Below are 27,997 nucleotides of genomic sequence, written 5' to 3' on the forward strand. Positions count from 1 at the left end.
TATAAAGTTTGTTTACGGTGTATGCCTACTAAATAATCCAATCGTACGTGGAATATGTCTGCGGGAATTTGTGTTGCAGTGAATATGTGTGTTTCATCACTATTTTTGGATTTAATATACAACCTGGACATATTATTGCAATGTTACCTTGCATATCTTGTTTTAGTTTATGTTCATGGATGTATAATACTATTTGGGAATTATTCAAAAAGTGTTCATCTTGCAGATCACTTGATGGTAATGCTGAAAACTATACTGATGTTCAATGGAAAATTCAACTGAATATGATGTCGTTACACGTTGTTTCATTATGCAGAGAGTTTAACCACAAAAGGTCATCTGAAATTATCAGGTATTAATTCATATTATGTGTAATAAAGTTTGCAACATTTGTGGTTACCAGATATTGTGGTTACCAATCGCGAGGCCTTTGTTCGAATCCTATTTGATGAAGATGATAAAACCAAGCAGCCAGTGTCTAATACTTTCGAGTTGCAGAACAACTTACGTACAGTAACTTATTACGTTATGTAAGCCTGTTTTCCTAGCGACGTTATTCGATGCTATCGTTAACAATAATCGGCAATCTTCTACGTAAACATTAAAATGTTACCGATTTACAGGAAAAGGTACTCGCTATCGTTATCATTTCAACTTGATCGTTTTCAAACGATCGTCTTTACGTGTATTTTTCTGTTACGTTAGAGCAACTAACATGAGTACGTGTATTTTTGTTTTTTGTAACGTACTTGTTACATATATGACGTTTCTTTTCGTGTTACATCGTAACTTAAGTGTGTTACATAGAGCAACTTAAGTGTGTTACATAGGCTTAAGTGTGTTACATAAAATCTTACTTGATGTATTATTACAAATTAAGAATAATACAATTACATTGTAAAATGCAATTAAAGATAATTAACACTGAATCCAATTTAAAATTCTCAGAATAAGCCCATAAGCTGAACTGAAGTGATTTTAGTTACTAGCATTAACACCGTTTTGGTAACATTAAAACACTTTCCCTTAGCCAAAAATGAGCATATGACAAAATGTATTACTGTAGACATTATTAAGCGACTGTTAGTGATTAAGAAAATAAGATATTCAAAATACAGGGCACATTTTAACGGATGTATGTCAAAATGTTTTTACTTTCGAAAACATTTAAGAAAAAATAAAGAAACCTTAGATTTTGGAGTGCTAACGCATATTGGACTTCCAGCTGAGTTCCAGAAAGATATTACTCGAAAAGAAAATGTTGCAAAATATCAGCTATGATATCGCATTCCGAAATAATTATACAAAATAAAGTTAAAATTAAACTATAAATTTCAAATATATATACTGTATATATATATATTATCGTTTCAAATTAATTAATTAAATTTCAGTATATCACCGGGCGGTTTAGAATTACTGTTCTTTGCCTGATTTGTTTATATATATATATATATATATAGTTATATCCATCCATCTAAAATGTTTTTTTTTAAATACGCATGATGCGCATTATCCAACGTAAAATTGATTCTTATAATTTTATAATTTTTAATTCATAACTATTTTTTTTTTCATTTTCATGGAACAATACATCTTTACTTGCGTTCAAATTGACAATAAGTCAGACAATAATTAGTTATTAAATTGTACAAATTTAAGGTACGTATCCGAGTGTACAGATTCGTTCCTGTGGGTTCTCCATTTGGTGTCACGTTCTATACGGAATCCGGGTTCAATGTGAAAGTAGTAGTAGGTCCTATTCACTTTATATAATTATATTTCATGTAGTATTTGTAAAAACCACACCGTACTGTTCTAATGCGATGTATCAAGGTTATCATTTTCGGACAGACTATCAAGGGGCATGAAGCATTCAAGTAAAGCTCTGTCTGATGTGATGTGATGTACCCAAATATAGTAGTGATATGTCCAAATATAGTAGTGATATGACATCATCATGTCCATATATGGGCACATCACATTTTTGTGTCATATAAAGTTTGATAGTATAAACAATGCTTTATTAAATAAAATGCAACTCTCTCAAATACTCAGAAAACAATGGTAATTGCGAGTAAAGTCCCACACCTTTCTATATACGGTTGTACAGTCCGAAACTGACTTACTGTATATTATACTGTACTATTATTATTATACTTATACTGTATATTATAGATTATCATAAATGTATTACTTTCTCCTATAAATACATAACGATATTTATCGTCATTGCCCATATAAGGTAATGTAAAATGTCCGTATAAAGGTTTTGCCTGGATGAGTTGTGTGTTTACCTTTATGCAAATATCTCCATAATTGGACATCGAAAGGAGGAAATTAGAAAGCATCTTTTACATTTTCTATGGAAATGAAAATAAGAAGAATCGTATATTATTTTGGTTAATAAAAATGAAATTTACAAAGCAATATCAAGTCTCATTTTCAGTTTCAGATTGTTTTTATTTGTACTTTATCGCGTTTGGAATCATTAAAACCAAGAGGACAAAGAACTTCTAAATAACTGATAACTAATTTCTCACGATTTCACATTTTTTGGTGATATTTACCTTGTTTGTAAAATAAACATTATACTGTATCTGTATTGTTGTAACACATAAACGTTTAAAGAGCATGTAAACATATTCACGCCTTATTTTATTCAAAATACATCTAACATGTAAAACCAAGGCAAAGAACTTCTAAATAACTCACAATTTCAAATTTTTAGTAGTATTTACCTTGTTTGTAGAATAAACATTCTATTTACGTATTGTTATAACATTTAACCATTTTATTCCAAATAGATCTAACATGCAAAAAAAAGAGTTCAAGATACATAGGGTATATTGAAATAATACCGATGATATTAATATTTGTTTTTATGTTTTTACCTTGTTTGTAAAAAAACATTGTTCACAACAGAATCTTTTAAAAGCGGTTTCAGTGTTTCATTTAAACATCACGTAGTTTATTTTATTCAAACATCCAAATTTCCAAAAATCAGGAGACTTAGCATTAATTTATAAAAAACTATTAAATAAATATTAAAAGTGTAAGTCAAGATGTTTCAGCGTTGTATTATAATCATTACCACGCCTTATTAAAAATAAATAAATGCCGTAACAGGTGGCTTAACATTTGTAACAAATATTGAAATAATAACTTTTTACACAAAACCCTTTTAAAGAATGTTCTTAAAGTTGTTTCAGTGCGTTTGATTTAAACATTAAGCCTATATCACGTTTCACCAGTTTTTTTTCTTCTCTTTTGTGGCGTTAACCACTATTTTATTCATTTCATTCTCAAATGATCAATATGAATGATTTTACACTTCATCCAAATATAATATTCCCTTGTTATTCTGATTTTTTTTTTCCAGTCATTTTCTTGTATTTTCTTTTATCTTTTATACGATTTTATCGAAACAGTTCGGTCAGTATACCTTATCGTGATTGTTCCTTTTCAAATATGAAAGCTATGCAACTAGAAAAAAGTAAAGATTCAGCCACTTTGTTTTCGCTGCATCCCAGGGCGTGTATACACGAAATATATGACAATATGACAATTACGAATAACATACATTACTACAATAATCGAGGACCATTTAGGCCTATATATTTCTGGAGGCGGTCCAGATACACCAGTAAACTATCAAATCGATTATAATATCACACCAAAAAACACTTCACTAAAAACACCTACTAAAGCCCGGACAAAAACTTACATATTGCCGTATTTTAATACAACTATTTTTTTAATACGATCGGAAAGTTAATGTTGTATTTAATACGGTAGCCTATATGTAGAGTACTCTTACTTATTTCTTTAAATATGTTTTCGCCAAATGTGGGACATTCGATTGTTTTGGGACAGCAGACGAGGAATCGCAACCGCCAGAATCTCATTCGTCTGTTTAATCCCGAAACGAAAGCTTGCAAACGACTCCCAACCGGGCAACCGGGTGTTATTGTGCCATTTATACAACTCTTTTCAGAATTCCCGGGATTCGTTCCGAGTTCATTCTTTGTGCGATATAATTTGTCCATAGGCCTATCATTCAAAATCTATTAAAAAGGATTTAATTTCGTAACAATATTTGATTAAACAAGACATTTATGACATTTAAAGCCAATTAAGAAAGTGATTGTTTAACTGGTATGTGCTAATTTCCCCTTTTAAAACATCTCATCACTAACAGCCGACAAAAGAATGTTTACATTGCAGTTCCTGCATATTGCACCTGCAGTATAGACACTGTTCATCTTCACTTTTACGATACGCTAGGCCTACAGAACGTACGTAATAGGATATTGATCGCCTAATTTTACACACAGTTTCCTGGATGTCTCCGGCGTTATCGCCAATGCCTCACAAAGAATATTTGCTCAGTTGATTTGCTACCAATTCATAATAATTATTAATATATTTTTTAACAGTTATCGAAACTCAAATATACGCCGTTTAGGCCCTGTTAACAAGCGACGCACCTGCGACTTCAAATCAGTTCCGTCACGAAGGCAAAGGAAAATGATGAAACGCTCAGACTGTGGTTATAGCCAAACCGATTTCTTGATAAGCGAAGTGTATTTGGGTATTGCTCCTTAGTTAATTTGACAATCTTATCAAATCATTTATGTATTTGTACTAGGCCTAGAATTGGCATTGATTATCTTTATTATCAATATTAGTTTTGTATTTGGATACAGAGGGGGAATGCCATGTAGATGGGGATTCCCTTTGAATACAGAGGTAAAAAGAAAGAATTATAGGCCTAAAAAATTCTAGATAAAGTACTATATTTAACATAACATATTTAACTGAAATAATCTCGAGAAACGTTGGAATATTAAGTAAATTGAAATACATACTTCCTTTAAACATCTGTATAATACTCTTATTTTACCCTATTTATCATACTGCAATGCTGCTTGGGCTACAACTGTAGATAAATTTACTGGTTCTAGGACACCTACCCCCTAGACAGTTACCCCCCGGATGTTTACCACCCGGACAACTACCCCCTTAGGACAACTACCCCCCGGACAACTACCCCCTTAGGACAACTACCCCCTTAGGATAACAACCCCCCGGACAACTACCCCCCGGAAAACCACCCCCTTAGGACAACTACCCCCTTAGGATAACTACCCCCCGGGTAACTACCCCCCGGTCAACTACCCCCCGATCAACTACCCCCCCCCCCCCCCATCCAAAAGTAGACAAATATATAGGACCGGTTTCTGTAAAAATGAAATCATCTGTTTTTAACGGGTGTTTCGAAAATAGAGACCCGAGACCAGAGACCTGACACGAGACCCAATACGAAAAGGGAGACCTATATTTGGGTCTCCCTTTTCGTATATTAGGGTCTCCCTTTTCGTATAGTGTGGTCTTTCTTTTCGTATAGTGGGGTCTCCCTTTTCTTATAGTGGGGTCTCTCTTTTCTTATAGTGGGTCTCCCTTTTCGTATATTTGGGTCTCCCATTTTGTATATTTGGGTCTCCCTTTCGTATAACTGGGTCTCCCTTTTCGTATATTTAGGTCTCCCTTTTCGTATATTAGGGTCTCCCTTTTCGTATAGTGGGGTCTCCCTTTTCGTATAGTGGGGTCTCCCTTTTCGTACGTGGGTCTCCCTTTTCGTATATTTAGGTCTCCCTTTTCGTATTGGGTCTCTGGTCTCTGGTCTCTAGTTTCGAAACACCCGTTTTTAACCGATTATTCTGTTTAACAGCACGCTAGACCCTAGATGCGCTAGATTTAAAGTACCGTATTTATTGAAAAAACGGCCTGGGCTGTTTATTGTTTAGGTGGTTTTTAGGTGGACATTTATTGGAAGAAAGTTGTTTATTCAATGGGAGGGGGTATAATCTAATGGAAATAGACGCCGATTATTCCATATGATGTTTCATGGGAGTGACATGGTCACCGTTTATTTGAGGGGAATTTATTTAAAGATCGACGTTTATTCGGTGAGTGAACATTGAGGTCAAATATCAAAAGTGATATTATTCTTCAAGTGTACAAAAATACATATATGACAAATTTGAGACAAAAATTAATTCTTTTAAGACCAGTGGTTATCGAAGCATTGTCCTGACGAAAAAATTATTATTATTATTAGCGAACCCAGTCTTTACAGTAAATACAGGGAGTACTATATAATACGTTCGACTATCCTATGATCATGTGTGACAATCTTCAGTTTATACCAGGCTATATTTATTTTCAATCTTTTACTTTTGTTTACAATAATGAATAGTAATTCGTCAAAGTAACGAATTAAAATATAGTTATTAATTCCTATTATACACTGTTGCAGAATCAGGTTGTTGAATGGTCTGGGTGGTTAGGGTGTTCTAAAGGGATAGTTTTCTGGGTGGTAATTGTCCGGGGGGTAATTGTCCGGGGGGTAATTGTCCGGGGGGTAATTGTTCCTAGGGGGTAATTGTCCGGGGGGTAGTTGTCCAGGGGGTAGTTGTCCTAAGGGGGTTGTTGTCCTAAGGGGGTAGTTGTCCGGGGGGTATTTGTCCGGGGGGTAGTTGTCCTAAAGGGGTAGTTGTCCTAAGGGGGTAGTGGTCCAGGTGGTGGTTGTCCGGGGGGTAGTTGTCCGGGGGGTAAATGTCCAGGGGGTGAATATCCGGATACGAAATTTACTGGATGATGCTGCCCCTGCTGGACAGATTCTGATAACACGAAAATTAATTCTCTCTTTAAATTACAAAAAAAGGCTATCAGAATCTGTTCGGGAGCACCTCCAAAATCTCACACTAAACCACTTTCTTCGCTCAATACTTTAAATATATAACTCCAAACAGCTTTATTCATGTTCCGCCTAAATCATAATAAATTACCAACTCAATTTCACTCCTATTTTCAAAATTTTAATCATTCTTACAACACCAGATCTTCAACTGCAAAAAATCTAATATACGAAAAGCATACCATATTACTTAGAAGAACATCTTTTATTTACAATAGACCGTATATATGGAACAACTTACCGCTCAATCTAAAAGCAATAACCATCATAAATTCATTTAAAACAAAATACAAACAAACACTTATTTCAAACTATTTAGAACATTAGTAATTCACAATTGCCTTAAGACTGTTTTTTTTTTCTTTTTTGTGCCTTTAAAAAAAAATTATTTTTCAATTTGACGAAAGAAAGAAGTGTTTTTTGTTCTCTCACTTAAATTAAATAATTAAATATATTACTTATTTGGAGGACCAAACTTAAAGCCTTGGCTTAATGCGTCCTCCTCACACAATTGTATTTATTAATTTATGTTTCTGTTCATATTGTATTGTGTGAAACAATAAACTTGAACTTGATATTTCGCTGTACCCAAAATACACACATGTTTATTGTTATCAATTATATTTTCTAGTATAGGTCTATTACCGACACTTAACAGAATCTTCCCAAATCCAAGAAGCGTTGAGAGATAAGGTCTATTCAGACTTAGTTATTTACCCGGACATCAAGTTGGTTCCTAACTAACGAGTTTAGCGGTAAATGTGAAACCAACTCAACAGGAAAAATACGGTAACTAAGGATCCATAGACGTATTCATTTTCCAGCATTAACGAATAATTATAAACATATTTTTTTTTTTCGTTTGAAGATCTAATTACCGTATTTAATAATCCAACTGGGTCCATAGGCCCTAATTATAAATATTTCAAACAATATTTATACGCATTTCTAGGTTAAAATAGACCTTGACGATCACCGTGTTATAATAATGTACCGTTGTGTTTGCTAGGCTAAGAATAGCTCCATTAGGAAGTCATTTCCTCTCCAGTTAGTCATGTGTTTATATTTAATATACGATGGGAATTGCTTGTTGACCTTCTTCATAAAAAAATTATTTTGTAACAAGTTTATTTTTGTGTTTAATATGTTGAAAAATGTTCGCTTTAATTTTTTAAGCAAAATAAAAAAGAATTCATTAAAAAAAAATCTTTTAAAGTAAACGTACGTATTTCCCAACATATTTTGTCTGAAATTGAACTATCTCTTTTATTGTAGGTCATATAATGTTTTTGCGATTGTTATTTGATTGGCTAAATTGTGGACATCCATTTTCAGGACCTGGAAGTATCCAATTGATTTCTCCCATCCATGAACGCACATCATCAAACTTTTACCTACAATATCTATTTTTCGATCCTTTGCTTTATTGGTAAATTGCGCATATCCGTGGACGTGCACATAACCAACCATCTTTTTTGAGGGGGGAGGGGATGGGGGTCACGACTATTTAACCTATTTCCGGTCTAGGAGATGTTTCCATACCGGTATAACTGTTTGACACTATGAGAGGGAAAAACTTCCTTTGTGACACCCATTTAAGGGGACATTTTCGCGCGAAACTATAACGATACGAACGCCTTCAGCAGCGACACCACTATTAAGGGGAGTTGGGTTGGGTGGCGTAGGTGTTCACTGTATAACGTTCTGCGTTTGCTTAGTTGATTCATTGCATCAAAACACATGTCCTCCTTCCATAATCTTCCCCATTCATGTTTCTCATTCCACAGTTAGTCTCTTGCAATAAGGCGACGTTTATGGTGTGCCATGGAGGTATACAAACCTATGGTGGGATGAGCGCGCGGGGTAAATTATTAAGGCTGGGGAATTAACATTAGCCTGGTACTCGAAGAGTATTGAAAGTATACATAGTCTGAGCTGTACGGTTCATGGTCAAGGCAAGTGTAGGCCTAGACTTGAACTAGTGATCACCACAAGTCGAAGGTTATGCCGTATAACCATACATTTAATTATTGTTTGTTCTGATGGTTTTGAAACCACATGTTTTTTCCTAGGGTCTGGTTATTGACGTCTTAAATTTGTCATTCATATTTTTTCCGTCGATGATGAGTCACGATTATCGATGACTAATCAATCCATATTATAGATCATTATTTTGCCTTTGTTTTTCCTTTATATCGATATGCAGGGAAGATATATCCACGTGGGAACTCAGCGATGACGCTTTCCGTTATTCTTCTGATGACGTCAAAAGCTATGAACTTGAAGCGGTCTATATGGTGAATTGATTCTGATGGAACCTGCTGCCGGAACTACTTGAAAAACCCAATGACTGTTGTATGTGTTCTACTGTTGTTTGTGGATAACCGCTCGTGTCTCTTTTGAATTCACCTTTTATAATTTGACGTATGTACCACTTTTAAACTCCTCAACATTATAGAAACTCCTCTCCTCTAGAGAATTAAGGATCACGTGCGTGCGTAACAGACAGCAATATTGCGGGGGATTCTTGTCATGCGTAACTAAAAAACGACTTTTTATGCACTGACGTCATAACATCTACATTTGCAGTCTCTACACAAGAACTACTAGTAGAGCTACTACTACTATTTTCTGTTTGAAATACTTTTCCCACTAGAGACGCAACGCAAGTACGTAGACGCAACGCAAGTACGTAGACGCAACGCAAGCGAGCTAGTTGACCAATGAAAAGCGACAGTTCTATTAATACATGGCATCGATTGGAATTTGCGATAACTTGTCCTACTGTATAATACTTCACCATGATAATGTATGACCGTATATATACAATAATTATTTCTACTTGGGAAGCGCATCCGTTATCGAGGTTTAAAATGCCACGATTTTCCATCCCTTACAATTTGCTTACCGTCCCCTACCTACCTTGTTTGCAGAATATGTACATTTTGGGATAGGCATAAAGTTCACTCTTCATCCACGCTGATTTTTTTTCATTATGTTGTCGTCTTGTACGTGTTACTTTTTATTTTGTAGAGGGACTACAAACAATGTCTGGAATTGAATTGAAATAACTCAATCTGCACTTTTTCCAAACATCTTTACTGTACATGAAGAAGTAGGAATGCCCTCTGTAAAGCATGATTTGAGTTTCATAAAATGTGCCTCTTTATTTCCAAACATAATGCATATTTCTATTTTTGTTTTTCGTGAGATTTATTTTAATACCAACCATGTTAATTCAAAGTATGTGATTTTAAAATTAAGAAAAACTATATTGAAACATAGAAAGTGAACTAGAACACTACCTATTGTTTTAGTGACATATATTACTAATGTTCAATTAGGTTACTGTAAACAAGTGTTACTACTGTTTTCTAGGCATATAATCGGATCAGCTGTCGATATTAGTTGGACCCTGGCCAAACGATGACGTCATAAGTCCAGTTTAAAAATATATAGAGCATTACTTATGGAATCATTTCCGTTTTTCAAAGTTCAAATAAGTTTAACCGCATAAAAATCAAATAGAAACATTTAATAATACTTATTATCGTGAATAATACAACTTATTATTGTTTTTATACAATAAATGCAACTTTGTTGTCTATTATACATTGCACATCCCACTCACTCTTGTTTTGCGATCCTTTTGTAAAGTGTATTGATAACCCGGATGTGGGTGTGTGGGGGAAAACCTTATAAAAACATTTCAACAATACTGTATAGTTGAATGTGACAATTTTGTATAAGCCTATCAACAAACACCATCATAATTAATTTAAAAGACCTTAATAATTTGGTCATATTTTCTCAGATCTCGGTTTTAAATTGGTAATTTTTATTTTAATAAAGAAATCGAAAAAAATTAAAATATTGTTATAATAATAATAATAATAATAATAATAAAAAGAATATATTTATACAGGATAAAACAATCAGATAACAGTGTATCTGTTTTACATTGTGGTCCTGTCTTAATCAAAATATACAAAAGAGAAACTTAATTAAATATAATACAGTTTTTATGAAAAGAAATGAGATTTGTATCTAGCCTTAAAGGACGTAATTGTTGGTGCCGATTTAATATTAATTGGTAAACTGTTCCATATTTTTTGCGCCTGCAACTTTAAAGGACGAATTCATTTTACTAAGGGTGTATTTAGGTATGGTTACATTCAAATTTTCTACTCCACGTGTTAAGTGGGTGTGAATATCGCGAATCAATTCAATTTCATTTATTAATCTAATTGGTGCAAGGCCGTAAACACATTTATACATTAGACATGCTAGGGAGAAATCTCGTTTCTCTTCAGTTTAACAACTCCTTTATTCCCTCTTCAATTCGTCTCTTTAACAAACAATTTGTAAGATAATTACTGTAATAATAATAATAATGATAAATAATAATAAATAATATTGTTTATAGTATACTGTGTGCTTCAAATTCTCTTTTATTAATCCTTTCGGAAATGCATTGATCGTTTTTAAATATATGTAAAAATGTATAACAATATAAAAGGTAAAAACGCCACAAAACATGAGTAAAAATGTAACAATAAACTTTTTACAAATCGTCAATTACGTTTAAAATTGTTATTAAAAAGTTGAATGACTTGTGGAAGGAATGTGAGAAAGTACCGTTTGTTGCGAGAGGTCGGTGTCCGAAAGCGACCACTGTGGACTATGTAGTGTTTCATATGGTCCATATACATGATCATACCTTTCTAATCACAAGGTTCAGTGTTCAATCCTGACATTGTGCTAGGATTGTAGGCATAACTCATGACTCTTTTACTCCACTCCCTAAGCCTAATAGTTTATCCATTCTATATTGGCGCGTTTCTCGCTGTTGGATGATGCGTATGAAAGATGCTCTTTAGTTCTCCTGATACGTTTGGTTGAGTTAATATTCAAAAACTTACTTTGTGGATATTTCGTTATTTATTTGTTTTTGTGTAGGTTTTTTTTTTTTTTTCATTTTAGATTTACCTATGTCCTTATGGTCATTACAAACTGGACATATTTTCTACGCGCCAAAGATTCTATATATGGAAAAGTCAATTTATAATTATAATTATTATTATTATTAAAATTTTTTTAGTTTTACATGCTTCTCCTTAAATCCTATACTCAATCTTGCTTTTTTATTTAGTAATTTATTTAGACCGATACTAGATTCAGGAGAAAAAGTTTCACTTTTGAACGGATTAACAGATTAACATACAACTTTACTACACTGTCTATAAATAAAAAGAAGACAATGTTGCCATCAAAGAAGATCGATTCTGTCTTCGTTTGATGTACTTGGTCCGGGTTGTTGATGGAATAACCTGATGATAAACAAACATTATTATCTTTGCAAAGCATTGCAATATTTCCGCACGGGACTGAATAAAAATGGGAATATATCGGGAAGGTTTCACTTCCCAAAATACATTTATGTTCCTTGAAAAGGCCAAGTAAAAGGGAACCTTCCAGGATTTCCCGTTTTATCCCGAATCAAAGGTTTTTGTCGAAATCCAGGGCTAGGAGAACTGAACACTGAAACCCAATTTGTTTAATATGCAGGATAAGGAATTTGCTGAATCAGAGAATTTTCACAATCTTATTACCGCAATATTACCGTCTTGCAGCTCTGTGTGAAAGGGGCTTTCATTTTAAGATAACGAGCAGTTATTGAGCAGTCTAACTGAATGCCTCTAGAGTTAGTTTCCACACTGTTTGTTCTAAAATCATGAAGGATATTACCATTACCATACCATTTTTTTTTTTCAAATACACTAACTCTCTAAATTTGTTTCTGATAATTAAGAATAAAATTCAAAATCGAAGTTCAAAAAAGATCTCTTAACTCGACCCAACGTGAATAATCGGTCAAACAAATTTTATTTAATTCAATTCAAGAAACTTTATTGTCAAACACATAAATGGCTTGAAATGTTGAAAACATACGCTATTCTGACCAATTCAAATAATAAATGGTTGTAATTTATTATATGGAATGTAAGATTTAGAAAAAAATACAAAAAAAATATAATACGTGAGGTTATTTTTAAAACTGACTTAATAATAAGCAAAATTATTGAGTCAAAACAAAATTAATATGTTTTTTTAGAAAGTGAACAATTATTAATTGAAGTAATTGAAGCAGAAAACACGGTGAAAAAAGATTCACTTCAGGTGGCAAAAGACCTAAGGTAGCAAAATATCTGGGTGTTTTACGACCAAATGGCAAGGGACCGGGTGGCACTGAAGACAACCCGGGTAGCAAAATGTCCAGTGGCAACGGCCTAGCCCTATTTTATGCACTATCGGGAGGTAATAATCCTAAAATACCACTGTCATTCGTGTTCACTTGGTTTTTGTAAGCTACCGTTTAGATCCTCCTTGAAATTGAGATCCTGTAATATATTATATATAACTTACAAATTATCACGAGATGGTCGTGGGCCTTTAATACAGTCAGGTGACCACTTCGCAGTCAGGTGACCACTTCGCAAATACGCCTTTCCGTATGTTGTTTACGAAATATGTCGATATCTAGGCCTACAAAAAAAAAACCAACCGTGTTGCCGGTTGTATTTAATAAACGAACGCTCTTCTTACTTTTTTGTAGGCCTATATATATATAATTTTTTTTCACTTTTACGACAGTTGAAACGATACAACAAACACACACAGATTTCTACTTTGGGGAAGAGAGGTACGGCAACCATGCCTTTTAGAAATAGCGCCCGCAAAATCTGTCTAAAAATGTAGATAGTTTTCTGGCATCTGTTGAAAGTTACTAATTGCTGAATAATTGGTAAATAAGATGTGATTTTGCAGGCTTGAGCTTGAATTGAAGTAGACCAGTTTTGAGAAATGTCGCGGGTGATGACCAGCAAAAATATAAGTGAAAGCGGACTTTCGTATGACTACAGACAGGCTTTGGTTATAGGACATAGAGTCTCAATTGTGTGTCTGTGGTTCGTATTTGTACAAATTAAGAAAATAAAGACAATTCCACTACCATATCACTTAATCTAATGAATATTTATAAGCTTAATTGAATGGAGTATGACTATGTTTTAGTATGTGTATTTTATGAATACTCTATCGGTTTGGTCTAATTAATGTATTATTTATTTATTTATGTCAACAATATTTCACGAGCGTGGTCTATTCAGCCGAAGCTGTACTCGAGTACATATCAGGGAGATGTTCACCCTGATTGTATTATTACGGTAATGTAAGTACTAGTAGCCCGACCGCAGTGTTTTTAGTCCACCTGTCCGATTGATACTGTTTGTTCATAGAAAACTAACCAAACTATTCATATAATGTTTAGTTCCTTCAAAGAAAAAAGATAAAAAACAACAATACGCGTCTACTTTGGCCTAGTGTGTTCCCACACAAGTAATTTGACTGATTGGTCAATTCAATTGCGTTGCGCCTACGTCATTGCGCTGCGTCCCACTGATGTGTAAATTCAACCAAGTACGTATATGTACAAAATCCATATATAGAATGTTATTGTTTGAATACCTTCCCACGCGGACACTTTATAACCCAATCGTAGGGCATGAGAAGAAAAGAATCTTTGTATTAAAATGCAATAAACTCTAACATAATGGACGTTTCCCGATCCACCCTCATTTAGAGTAGGCTTGATACATCCGTAATACGAAATATATTTTTCTGTTTTTGTTTTTGTGTTCGCAATCAGTAAACAAGCTCCCTTCTCAATTTAGGGGCCAATTGATGATGCTTACGGATCGTGTAAATTTGGTTGTTTTTACAAAATATTTTGTTCGTGCTGTAAAGTTTGTTCTCAAACTTAGTCTCCGTCCAAATGTTTGTATTTCACTTATATTGTAGGCCTACTTATGTACAACTTGTACCTTTATTTCAGTTCATTTATACTTTGTGTTTGAAAAATGACAAACAAAACATATTTTTAAGTTTTAACTGACGTCTTTGACTATTTCAGCCATTTATTGATTTTTAAAAGACATTTTTTTTTTAACATTACTTTAGCATTTGAATGTACTGTATCGAAATTATTCAGCCTTTGGCTGGCATCTATTTTATACACTTTGTTGTAATAAATACCTCAATATATTGAATAACAGTGGATGTATAATGAATACGTAAATCAATGGATTGCAATTGGTTTGAACAGCCTATTGAGGAAGACCGTGTAAAAGTCTATTAGCGTTTAATCATAATTAATTAAAATAGCCTAAGCTGTTATCCTTTATGCGTTAATGGTACTGTAGATTTTACTTGTGCATTTCAAATATTGTATGTGGTTTTCTGAATAGAAACTATTTATTTCTGTATTGTAATAGTTAAAATGTCAAGTTCACCGTTAGACACTGTTCAGTTATCCGCGGCTTACACACCATGATGGCCTGGAAATTCCGGCTATACAATTCTAAAACGCAGTCAAGTGCATTTCCCGTAAGCCTAGCCGCCGAGTAGATGTAACGGGATTTCCCTTGTTATCGATTTATCTATTTACAGTACATAGGTAAAAAACCGTAATCTTTTTATGAATTACTGTAGTAGCGTATAAAATAACAACAAATGATGAAATTTGTACTATTTGATTGTTGGACAAATATAGTGGTAGGCTTATTCTTCAGAGACGGATCACAGGTTTGTGTGGTAAGCTTCCTTTTAAATTTTCGTATGGTTGTTATCACCCATCAGCACCTTCGATGAGAATAAAGTATGATAGGAATACAGTAGAGTCCCTCGTTTGGGTCTCCCACTATTCAGAGGAAACCGCCGTATTAAGGGAACATTAATAGGACGTCTAATGTGTTTATTGTGTATGCTATTTATGTGTTTACTTGCACTGATTTTCGGGTGTAACCCTTCATATACTATTCCTGCTGTGGCGTAGATAGGTTGATTACTATATAAATATGGGATCTAATGATGGAGTAAGAGCAGTTTTCTGTTTGGGCTCATGCCTATTACTTGCTCCTGGCAAGATGAAATGCAAAACCTACTCTTAAGAACTTTTGACGAATAACTATTATTATTATTAAGAATCGTTTACAACATTAGGATGTTATCTGGTAGAACGCGGAGAATTAAACATCTAAGATCTCATACCAGAAGCCCTTCGATCGTTTACGAAATATTAGTATATAATTATATATATTATCATATGAGCATAGAAAGAGTGTTTTTCCAGTGTGTAATTGATGTTACGCTTCGAACACTACAGAATAGAATACGAACTAATTAAACATACAATCATAAATATTTGATTTTATCTTGATTTTAGTATAAATTGTTCTTTGTTTCTAAATGTTTAATAACTTTCTTCGAAGTTAAGATTAGATTAGTTAATGGGCGTCTTCCTTTAAATTCCAGGGATAACCAGACAGATACTTTACTTCCACTATAATAACAGTTCAGGTGTAGGCTACGGTATAACGTAAGTAGGTCTAACCTCCAAGTCCATTCTGAGCCAAGGTTCTTAATATAAACATGAGTCATGGGGTTCCCCGTCACTACACAAGCAGACTATCACAATATGCATTCCTATTGGCTGAAGTAACCAGTGTCTAACTGCGATATGGGAAGTGAATAACCAATCAAAAAGGTAAAAAGCAGTTTGCTTAGAACCATAATGGAAATGGTATACGAGATCTTCAAGTGTAACATAATATCCGGAATAGTTCATTTTTAGGTAGCTAAAGTAAATATTAATAATTTTATCTTTTATTTTAGTTAATAATTATCACAATTTTAATTAAATAGGATGTTTATTTTTATTTTATAAATATGTTTTTTTGTTCTCTTGGTTATAACATTAGATAAGAATAATTATGAAAGTTGTACGTTGTGATCTACCCCCTTTAACAAAATGGTTGAATCGGTAATGGGTTTGGTAGTTTAGTGACTTTGTTCTAAGTTTAGGACTGTGTTTATAAGTTAGACGAAGGTAAGTAATTTGCATCATTTACTATCAATCTGGTCTATCATCAATATCTCTTTCAGAAGGTGTTGAGAAACCAATCATCATTGTATACGATTTCGTAAACGGTGCATATTTCCTGCAAGTTTCTAAACCTCGTAACGGACATCAAGTAAGCTAATCATTTGTTTTTTGTTCATTAGGCCTATTTAATGTATGTTGCATTTCTTGCAACTTTTTGCAATTACACTTTTATATATCTTTTGCATTGAACTTCGATATCGAATACAACCTTGTACATTGGAAGAAGATTTTCTCAATGTTTTTCCTTTAAATATTTTTTGGGATATTTGCTTATTCGATTATTCCCGCATAATTGTTCCATATTGGCTTCATTGAGCACAAGCATGACATACTTACATTAATACATATGTTTTCCTTTTACTTTATTGAGCTGTTTTATTAAAGCGCTATTATTCTTTAGTTTAAGTTCAGATTGAATTATTTGTGCAAGGTTTAAAATTTCATCATAAGATTTTTTTGTCCAATTCTTGTGAAATCATTGCGATTATCAACCAGTAACATGTTTATACCTTTACACATTGCAAGCCCGTATCATAGAAAGATAATTGTATAATGTATTTTAAAATAAATATAGTAAGTATGGAATAATAATGCACTGCTGAAGGACTAGTGTTGCCCGAATGCTCTGCTAATTTTACTGGCTTACTTTATCGTGTTGCTTATTTAATTGTGTATCTCCATTGAAATCCAGCCACTGATTTTTTTCCTCAGTAATTTGCCTTTGAATTTATAAACTAATAAATATATTGATTGTAATGTATTTGACTTTAAGAAAGCAAATCTTATTAAAGAATTTGAACTTTAAAAACTTCCATCGAGCTAAACAAAAACTTATGGTTTTAAAAGTTTTTTTGCATAACATGCCACAAGTTCATAATTAATCATGATAATATATAAGTTTGGATTTTAAGGAAATATAGGCCTTTGTCTACACACTGCCATGCTTAAAAGTTTTGTATTAATAATTAAAATATTTAATTTGTTGTCTTTGATTTTGTTTATATTGTTATATTTGTATTTTTTCTTTGAAACTTTTGGCTTGCATATCGATGTGATCGATTATTGATGTGATCGATTATTGATTTACCTCGGCTGGTCTGTTAGATAATCATATCAAATGATTTTACTGATAAAATTGTTGCGATTTTCGTTTATTACTCATTGAAAGTGAAATAAATTTCAAAATAAACTTCTTGTTAGTAGAGGTACCAAAATTACCTTCCGTGTTTTGATAAATCCAAGGTTTGCAATTGAGGAAATTCGAGGTAAACTTGACACTTTACCTATAAATTACATTTTAATCAGTTCATAAGTACGAATCTATTCAATCAAACTGTAATTGAACTTTTTAGGTGCAAATATAGGGCAGCTCAGAACGAAACGTTTTTCTCTCATACTTCTATCAACACTCATTCTTTGTTTACTGTATTGATTTTCGTAGCAATTTATCACTTTAAGACTAAAATATAGGTCAAAGTTCGTTTTGATCCTTTATTATTAAGCTAATGTACACTCGTTGTGAATGGTTACCTACCAGTATAATTTATTTTATCTTTTCGATAGTTATTTCTAAAAATGATTTGTTCCTTTTTGTGATAAGCATCATCAATGCCTCTTTTTGATATAACAACATTGATTGGTTTTTCTACTATAAAATAAATAGGACAATATACCAGTATCAGAGCACTTGCCCTTATTATAATTTGAATCTATAAACTTTGAATGGTTTTAAAATCTAGATCATGTCTAAGACACCTGAAGCATATGGAAACACGAACGGTCGCCAGCGCTTGAGGCCGTGGCTGGTGCATAAGATCAACAGCGGGACAATCAAAGGCCTAGAATGGATGGATGAAGAAAAGCTGATGTTTAAGATCCCATGGAAGCATGCAGGCAAACAAGATTACGATCCTGAAGAAGATTCCCGGATCTTTAAGGTAATTTGTCTCCTTAAATGTTATTCTGTATCTCTTTATATTGTACCGGTACACATCTTCCGGAATTCTTTTCTAACAAAGCAATGTAAACGTAAGTTTGTTTACGCCTAATTTGAAACATAGATGCACTTTTATTCAAAAAACGCTTTACAACATGTTTATTCTGTTTTGGGATACTGTTGTTAGGCCCATCATCGATGACCATAAGATAAGATAATAAGATTTATAAAGCGCACATATCCACAAAGTGCTCAAGGCGCTTGTGAAAACCATGAAAAATACTAACCTTGAAACTATAAAAAAAATGTTGCTGTTTTATATATACTTTTGTTTACAAACGTATCAATTTTTAAGTTTAACTACAGGAGCCCGCGACAACAGACATATAGGCCTACCTCAGTCGCTATAGAAATTTGACCGTCCTTTTGTCAAATATCCTGTATGGGTATTTATACATTCGTTATATTCAACCACCTTTGTGGTCTCTTAATAGAGGTATCATTGAATAGGAGTCTCGTACTTCCGAAAAAAGGCATTTTATGTAATATGTTTATTTATGTATTTCATGAACAGTCAAACACGTAAATGTAATAATAAGTGATTTAATGTTGTCAAATATTGCATTATTTAAAGAGTCTGGTTTTTAAATGTAACAACTATACCAGTTAAAAATAAGATCATAAATCTAGCCCGTGACATTTGATATTATTTATAACATTATCTGAAATCTTGTTGAAGTTTGAACATTATTTCATTTTAGTTTAATGTATGTATGTCAAAACCATTGACATATACGATACATCAGGTTAGGTTGTTTATATCACGTTTGTTTCTTGTAAAAATGTTTTTACCTTCCAAATTATTATGTTAAAATTCCTATCCGGTTGCATCAAGCCTGTTATAATACATTTTAGGGTGAAAAGTCCAACGATTTTTAGTTAATTTCCGTAAAATCTGAATACGATTTAATTGTAACAATGTTCGGGTTGTTGTGTGGTGCTCCCGGTGGTAAGGTTACGCAGATTGTGTAGTCCCGGTGGTATTATTACGCGCGGAATTTTCATTAACACTTTATACGTACTGAACCCAAAGGACCCCGCGTAAAACAGTAGGTGTCAGTTATTATTCCTCTGTAATTAAATACCTTAAAATAATTTTTTCTGCTCAGTAAAGTTCACCAAGTTGGTGCGTGTTGGTGTCTATAAAAGAATAGCGTGACATTCCCGGTGAATGAGTAACATATAGATGTATCCCCTTACTAAACGAACCAGGGTGAATTTATACTTAAATTACCTGAACTTAGGAAAAAAGGGTTAAGTAGTCAAACCTAAGTACAATTCGCATTATTTACAGCGTTATGTCACTTTTATTGATAAATTAGTGACAAAACAATGGCACTGTTTGTATTAGCTCAGGTATACTAATGAATTGCGTAGACCCGTACCTTCATGGATTTAATTGTGGGTGCACTACCGGGAATCGTATAGACACTGTATTATATAATCGTCCTTGCGGAGTCTTACCTCATAGTAGTTTTTGAGAATCCGGGTTGTTAGCGCTAAACGTTGTCATGACCTTCATTAATTTGGTTAAAGTGGCCAAATTAAGTAATATTAGGAGGATGATTAGGCTTATATAATTGGATTAACTTGTATATAAGAATGACATAATATTAATATGAATAAAAACATAATGATATTAATAATTAATCATTAATAATCGAAACTATAACTGAAGCAAACAGTCATTCATTGATATATTTAGGCCTAGTACAACATTACATAATCAAAACATCCTCTTATAAACTAATAATATATTTTATTACACATAGATTAAACAAACAAAAATTAACTCTATACCTATCACCACTATGTCTAATATTCATAAACACAGTACTAAAATTAGAAATGTGTTTGATACACTACTAAGATAACACAGTACAGAACAAGTAAACGTCAATGGGATTTATCAGTGGTTACTAGAGGTACCCGTGGAATGAAGGTTCTTTAAATAGACGTAATGCTAAAATAGGTTAGTTATATCACGTCTTTTAATTGTTTTCCAGGAATGGTCTCTACACACTGGCAAGTATAAAATCACCATGGAACCTGAACCAGCTGTCTGGAAAACCAGACTACGAACAGCTTTGAACAAACTGCCCGACATCGAAGAGGTGCAAGATAAAACGCAGCTTGACATACCAGAACCATACAGGGTTTACAGGCTCCTACCCAGACAGAAGAAACGTAAGTGCATATAAAATAACAAACCTAAATTGTACGCGCGCGTAGAGAATTCCGATTTTCATCAGGTTTTGAACGCACGCGTCGAATGTTGAGTCTTTTATTTGCACCGACAATATCTTATGTTCGTATACGTGTTAGTTAAAACAAAAAATGTGTTTGGCCAATCATCATTCGTTAATAAGCGCGCGTCGACGCGTCCACTTAATTAACAAATCAAAGAGTGATATTTAGGTATATGTAATTTTCATTCATTTTAAAAACAATTTTCTTGAGGGTAAAGAGAATAACCACAACTGATCAGACATAACATGGTTTTATTTACGAGAAATGTAACCCGCTGAGGTCGAACAGTTACTGTAATAAGCTACCAACAAACATATTTCATGTTGTATTTTTCGCTTGGAGAATAATGCGATAAAAAAATAACTACAAATTCACATAAGGTTAATAAAATCACAGTAAAAAGAAAGATCTATATATATGATATTATAATTACCAATAGTGCCAATGTGCGGACCAACCATTTTGACAGATAATAAATTACAGTAAAAAGAAAGGCCTGACATTATAATCACCAATAATTAGGGGGTCACGATGCGCAACCAACCATATTTTTGACCTATTAAAATTAAGGTTGATCAATTTTAAATTAGATAACAAGCGTGTGAAGGCAGAGAGAGAGAGCAAAAGGTGCCGTGGCATATTACCGATACAATTACTTATCAACAAAATCTATATACAATTTAAAACAAAATTAAAAATTCGTTTAAGCTTCTAAGGTTCTAATTTATTTGTTGAACTCGAGTGGATGATGATGTTGAACTGATTTATTTTTTGAAAATATTTGGCAAAGTTTGGATGATTTTGTTATTTTGAGTTCAAACTGCAGGTAATACTAGGTAATAAAGCTAGTCTTTATTGTTTGAAATATCGACAAAGTGGTCATCGAGTTAGGCCAACAGGGAGATTACCTGGCTCTTGTTCGCCAACTACAGACTATATTGCCAACCACAATTATGAATAAACAAACCTAAAATAACTGAAATGATATACACATGGGCTTCATAGTTGGTTTTTAAACCAACACAAAATATAACACCCAAGATTGCTTTTCAAGTCTCCGAAATCACTATTAATTTTATTAAAATGAGTAAATACATTACGTTTCTTGATCAGACATAGCATATTTATGACGCGTAGCCCCGTGCCGCACAAACGACAGTAAAATGGTGTAGTGATGTAGTGAACCGTACCACTAAAACATTTTTTTTTAAATTCTTTTTCCACGCGTTTATATTGCGTTTTAAACGTTTATATCGCGGATTACGCGTGTATATTGCGTTTTACGCAGTGTATGTCAATATGTAAATTAAGTTGTGGACGTGTTTAGATAAAGTGCTTTAACGCGCATAGCTATGCATACGCCAATACCATATAATGCCACAAGCCCAGCTTCTCCAATTTACACGCATTTTACTAAAGTACTATATTGTTTTGGTTTATTTACCAACTCACGTAGTATTTTTCCGTTGTCAAATGTAAACATCTATAAATAAAACATTACCAAAAACTATCCACATAGGTCTGACTACCAGACGGGTGGAGCGCAGTGGCACAGCGTGTGCCCTAACCGACCACGCGTCTTGCATTCTTCGCCGAGACTTCTGCTGAGCTGTAGGCCTAGTGCCAAAACTACCAGTACGTTTGGCAGACAATATTGATCGGGTATCTTCTTACCAGTAACGCCGCCCACTTAGTCACACAAAGTGCTAAAATGACCATGTATCTATTTCTGTCCTCTTTTGTGAGAGTAAAAAAAAATGTATATATGATGTGTTGCTATGCTATGCGATTTAAGTCGAGATGCTTTACTTATATTTTTTTTTTTACTTTATATATTTGTAGCGTCTTCAATGCCGCTAACTCAGCGTAATAACGGATGTCGATCCCAGGTGTATCATCCGTACCAAAGACTTGATCAAACAAATGTACGTATATTTTATGCTTTTATTTTTATCGTTATTATCATCTCATCTTCATTATTGTATCATTATCATCATTGATTGATTAATTATTTAATTACTTTATTTGATATAGGCCTATTTCCTTAATTCAAATACATTGAAAAGAATATCGGGATAACCCGGAAGCCGACAATTACAAGAATTATTTCCAATGTAGTCCAGAAAGATTATTATTATTTATTAATAATTATCATCATTCATAATAATTATTATTAATTTTCATAATAATTATTATTAATTTCATTTTACAGCAACATCCAAGCCGACTCTCCCAAATGCGCCATAGCATGGGTTACAACAGGCCTAATAATGTACATACGGGTTACCCAACTAGCTATATAATGCCCGGAATAGACCAGGTAAGACCGCTATCGAATCGTGATGACGTCATTATTATTATTATTACTGTATTATTATTATTATTATTATTATTATTATTATTATTATTTTAGCCAGCGAGCATAAGTAACGTCATTGATTTTTTATTTTAAACGGTAAAATTCAATGCTGAATTTAAAATATAGGTGTTTATATTCCACATGATTTTAACTTTTTAAACGTTAACATGGTTAAATATTAATTGTGTAATTAATTAATAAATGCATGTGTTACTTTTTTGCAGATGACACCACCCGGTAACTCGAACGATATATTTTACGATTTCCAGCCACAAATTAGCCAAGGTAAGGGACACGAACCGGTCAAAAATTTTTACTCCAATTCATGTTCAATACCTCACCCTACAACATCAGCAGACAATACGCCCTAAATTTAAAATTCCATGACATTTTGTCCTTATTGCCCTGTTAGGTATTAATCCTTTTTGAAATTAATATATAAATGTGTATGTCCTTGGTGTAGTTTCCTTCCGTTATGTCTAGTATTGTGAATGCAACTCGTTCTCACAGTGATCAAGGGAAACGGACAGGCCGTTCTAGTCACGTAGTAAACCAACTAACAATATTATCATTCATTGAAATGTCTATTAAGAAAAGCATTCTTTTTTGTGATGCAAACCTGTGACTCTCTCACTCTCATCTAGAACATTAATAAAACTAACAATCTGATCACAAGTAGGCCTAATCAAAGGACAGGTCCTTTACAAATATCTCCCTTGTTCGTGATGCGAACCGGTGACCCCTGACTTTCTACGAAACATTATTGATGCGCTGCACCATTAAGCTTGGTTCCCAGTAGAACGTAACGCAATGACGTAAACGCAACGCAAGCGCGTTGACCAATGACAAGCGAAATTATAGACAGTTAGCAATCACAAGCGAATAAGCCATCGCTTGTGATTGGTCAATTCACTTGCGTTGCGTTACGTCCTTGCGTTGCGTCGCTAGTGGGAACCACGCTTTAGTAGAATGTACGTGTTATAAATGTTAGTTAATATTATATAATCATCAATTTCATCATTCGTGGTTATGACATAGGCCTGGTATTGTGTTCTGGATACACACTGATATACAACCATGTACCCCTTTCACATCGCCTACAGTAGCAAAGGTCCGTAGTTGACACACTGGGGGCATCAACACGCATTTTGTTAGCGATGTAAAAGTGGTATAATTATCATTTTAGATAATGATTATTGTTTTATTCATTTATAAACATATTTTCACTGGATAAAAATATCAACGTTGTCCCACAAAGGGGACATTGTTGATTTTCAAAAGGTCCAGCATAAAACATTACAACATACATATAATACATAGTTTCTTAAAAATAGTAAAACATTTTGAAATTAAACAGTCAACAAAAATGTTGATTATTATCTTCATTTACGTTATATTACAGTGTTTTCTCCGACTTCTGTTGGTGGACTAAATATTGAGGATGTCAATGACGTCATAACACCTAGACTAGACCCTTACATGAGTGATTATGACCAGATGAGTGCTGGTTCGTCGTCACCCAACATGGACCCTGAACCGCAGTATCAAAGTAAGCTTTATTTAAAAAATAGTCCTACACAGGTAGCTTACCGTTAAAAAACTAGCAATGCAAGTACTGTACACAAATGCAATCAAGTAAAAAAGAAAATTGGTAGCCGAAATGTAACACAATCATCTGGGTCAGTAGTAAACATAATATAATTGAAAATTAATAGATGTATTAGTTGTAATCTTATTGGTTCGTTCTAAATTACTTGGTCAATGTCAGAGGTATTTCTATAAGTAAATGTTTCCTGTATTTACGTTACAGACAATCAACTAACTCAATTCAACTACACACAAGGCGGGATCATAGCCTCACAACCGACCATGACCAGCCTTCAATCCAGAACGTACGGCGGCGGTTACCAACACCAGACGAACAACGTGTACACAACGCAGGCGCAAGGATGCGCACCGACCACGGCAGTCGGAATGACGTCATCACCGGCGTACAACCAAACCTACCACCAGCAAACGCATAACGCGATGGTACCGTACAGTGGCGGTATGCGAGCAGTTGATGATATATGGCCAGGTACAACGGTGCCCGTCAGAGAAGACAACATGATCATGAAAACAGGTATGACTTGCACGCAGAACTACTACCCTTATTTTCTTTATTGTTTTATTGTGGTGTTGTTGTTTTTTTGCATTGAACCAAACAGTTTGGTCCCCATAACCAAATATATTTAATGATGTTTTTCTGTTTTTTCCATCAGAGAAAGAAATGGATATAAAGGTTCGTTACAGGGGCGAGACAGTAATCGACAAAAGAGTTGGAGACTGTTGTATCTATTCCAAGACTATGCTGCCAGGCCTGGAGCTTCTGACGCCAATTGAGTTACCAGACAGTCAAACGGTGGAATATAAGGTACTAAAACCGTCAGAGAAACAGAAGGAGCACACTAACACAGTTATTGACAGCATGCTTAAGGGGTAATTTAATATCACACGTAGAAATGCATTATAGCAATTGCACGACGCGTCACCAAAGAACATCCTCAAACCAAGTTGCGTTCTCAACGCCAATTTACAGTAGGTTGTGAACATGAGCAGATATTCGTTGAGTTTGTTTCTTCGTATTCTTTGGTGCCGCGTCGTAAGCCCGTATTCACACCTGCTCCGTCACAAACCGCGAAAAAGATATCTATGTTGTTACAAGAAACATTCGTTCACACAACATTCGAGTGGGGTTTTATTATTTTTAGCTATGAATTGAAGTTCAGTTCGTTAATAGGTCACATCGACACTGTCGATTGTGATTGGTCAACTCGTTGTGTCAACGCCGTTGCGTTGCGTCTGAACCAAGCTTTACACATTACAAAAAAAAGTGAAAATTCAAATTGATTTGGTTTTTCAGCAGTAGATTAATTTTTTAGGCATAATTTGTTTGTTTGAAAAAAAATATCAAAGCAGAACAATTGTTTGTATCAGTATTAGTTTGTGACGTAATAGTTAAACCACCGAAAAACGTTGACGGTGCGAATACGGGTTATATAATTATATATTAATAAATTAACATTATTATTAACCTCTGTTGTACTACTAATTACTATAATTCTCCTAATAGAAAGTCATTGTACCTGTTCAATAATCGATAAGGCAGGCGACTTTCACAACAGTATGCTCTTAGTCAAATATAGACAAATTGATTGATTCATTTTTGATCGCCAACAACAAAGCATAGGCCTATTAGGAGATTTGAATCAATGCATTCCAGGACGAAATTACTATATAATTAAATGTATTATTAACTTTGTTTATCTTATAGTTTGATTTTTGAATATGACCAGTCAGATCGTTCGTTATACGTGACACGGCATTGCAAAGGCAAGGTTTTCTGTCAGAGTACGCAGTTCCATATCGGCCAATCAGTAATCACATTAGAGAAGGAGAAAAGATTTAAAATCTTTGATTACAACAAATTCGATTGCGACTTCTACCAGTGGTACAAAGAAGACTATTTGTCCGGCAGCCGTATGCCGATTCAGAAACCGGAGATTTTCTTCAGCGTTGCTCAAAAGTGGCAACCACCGTGCGCGGTTCTGGACGAAGACGCGTCATCGTCTGCTGATAATGGACTCGTGTTGGATGATTGTCTGCTTTCTATCATTATCCAACCGGTTTCTGCCAATGAAAACATCGAAGCAGTTGATAAAAAGAATCTTTCTGACCAAACTCCTACTGGTGTAAAGATGAAACATCTTTTATATTCGAATGATGATCAGCAGTTTGTCTCTGATAACTCGAATGTCCAGTACGCAAATGGGTATTACCCACAATACCGTCCATATGATGCATACAACAACGGAAGTCAACCAGTTACCCCCAGTAACAATACGCATGTTCAACAACATGTAATAACGCAGCTAACGCCTTAGATACACTTAGTGAATTTAATCTGTTCATACTATATATTTGTAGGCCCTATGCTCAGAATTTAAGAGCAAAGCAAATGTTGTTTGTAGGGAACTCTACAATATCTCTATAGTCAGGTTGTAAATGTTTTAGGTTCCTGGTATTTGAGTGTGGGATAAAAAACGTGTAAATAGTACTGATGGTGTAAATTTAATTAGAACAACTCAATAAATTATTTAGTACTTACTTATTATATTTAGTACTAGCTAATTGTGTCCAGACAGACAGAGAAGAGTGAATCACCTTTGTCTAGGTTAACTATATAATTGTTTATACACTGGCAAAACACTGCCATTGCAAAAAAAAAAATTTAAAATGGCGGCTGGTATAAAACGTTGCAGTACATAGGAATTTATTTGTGTTTGATTCCTTAAACAAATGTATGGACCGCGCTTAGTCAATAGTGATACACAGTAGGGGAACCTTTCAACTAAATATTGTAAAATACCATATATAAAACGTGTTTTATCTATGTTCTTTGTATTTAATTTCCCCTTATAACAATGTACATTTGTATATAGATGCTGTATATTTAAAACAAACATACCATAGTCAATACAAATGAAGTTTGATGATCAATTTATGCTGAATAAATTATGTAAATGAGGGATACGCAAATAAGGGAATATTTTAAACGAATTAAAACAATTACATTTTGCAAGAAAA

General features: G+C 33.8%; 1 protein-coding gene across 4 annotated transcripts; it reads left to right on the forward strand.

The window, feature by feature from the left end:
• Positions 1 to 12: 12 nt before the first annotated feature.
• LOC140056246 (uncharacterized) lies at positions 13 to 27,997 on the forward strand. 4 transcript variants are annotated; one of them, XM_072101546.1, is made up of 11 exons: positions 13 to 352; positions 16,766 to 16,854; positions 18,506 to 18,703; positions 20,769 to 20,949; positions 22,855 to 22,937; positions 23,225 to 23,332; positions 23,596 to 23,656; positions 24,774 to 24,920; positions 25,182 to 25,493; positions 25,633 to 25,849; positions 26,685 to 27,997. In XM_072101546.1, exons 3-11 carry the CDS (start codon positions 18,509 to 18,511, stop codon positions 27,292 to 27,294), a joined length of 1,914 nt encoding a protein of 637 aa, XP_071957647.1. In that variant the 5' UTR covers positions 13 to 352; positions 16,766 to 16,854; positions 18,506 to 18,508; the 3' UTR covers positions 27,295 to 27,997. The 4 variants fall into 4 exon arrangements, with proteins under 4 accessions (XP_071957647.1, XP_071957648.1, XP_071957649.1 ...); XM_072101547.1 differs by lacking the exon at positions 13 to 352 and adding an exon at positions 9,162 to 9,187; XM_072101548.1 differs by lacking the exon at positions 13 to 352 and adding an exon at positions 15,373 to 15,415.

Source organism: Antedon mediterranea, chromosome 8 (assembly GCF_964355755.1).
Source record: "Antedon mediterranea chromosome 8, ecAntMedi1.1, whole genome shotgun sequence".
Lineage (NCBI taxonomy): Eukaryota > Metazoa > Echinodermata > Crinoidea > Comatulida > Antedonidae > Antedon > Antedon mediterranea.

Bases quoted from the DNA above. Each gene is read 5' to 3' on its own strand.
- LOC140056246 (XM_072101546.1), top strand. From the start codon at position 18,509: ATGTCTAAGACACCTGAAGCATATGGAAACACGAACGGTCGCCAGCGC. The intron at 20,950-22,854 runs GTAAGTGCATAT...ATATATTTGTAG, and splicing joins CCTACCCAGACAGAAGAAAC to CGTCTTCAATGCCGCTAACT. The intron at 25,494-25,632 runs GTATGACTTGCA...TTTTTCCATCAG, and splicing joins CAACATGATCATGAAAACAG to AGAAAGAAATGGATATAAAG.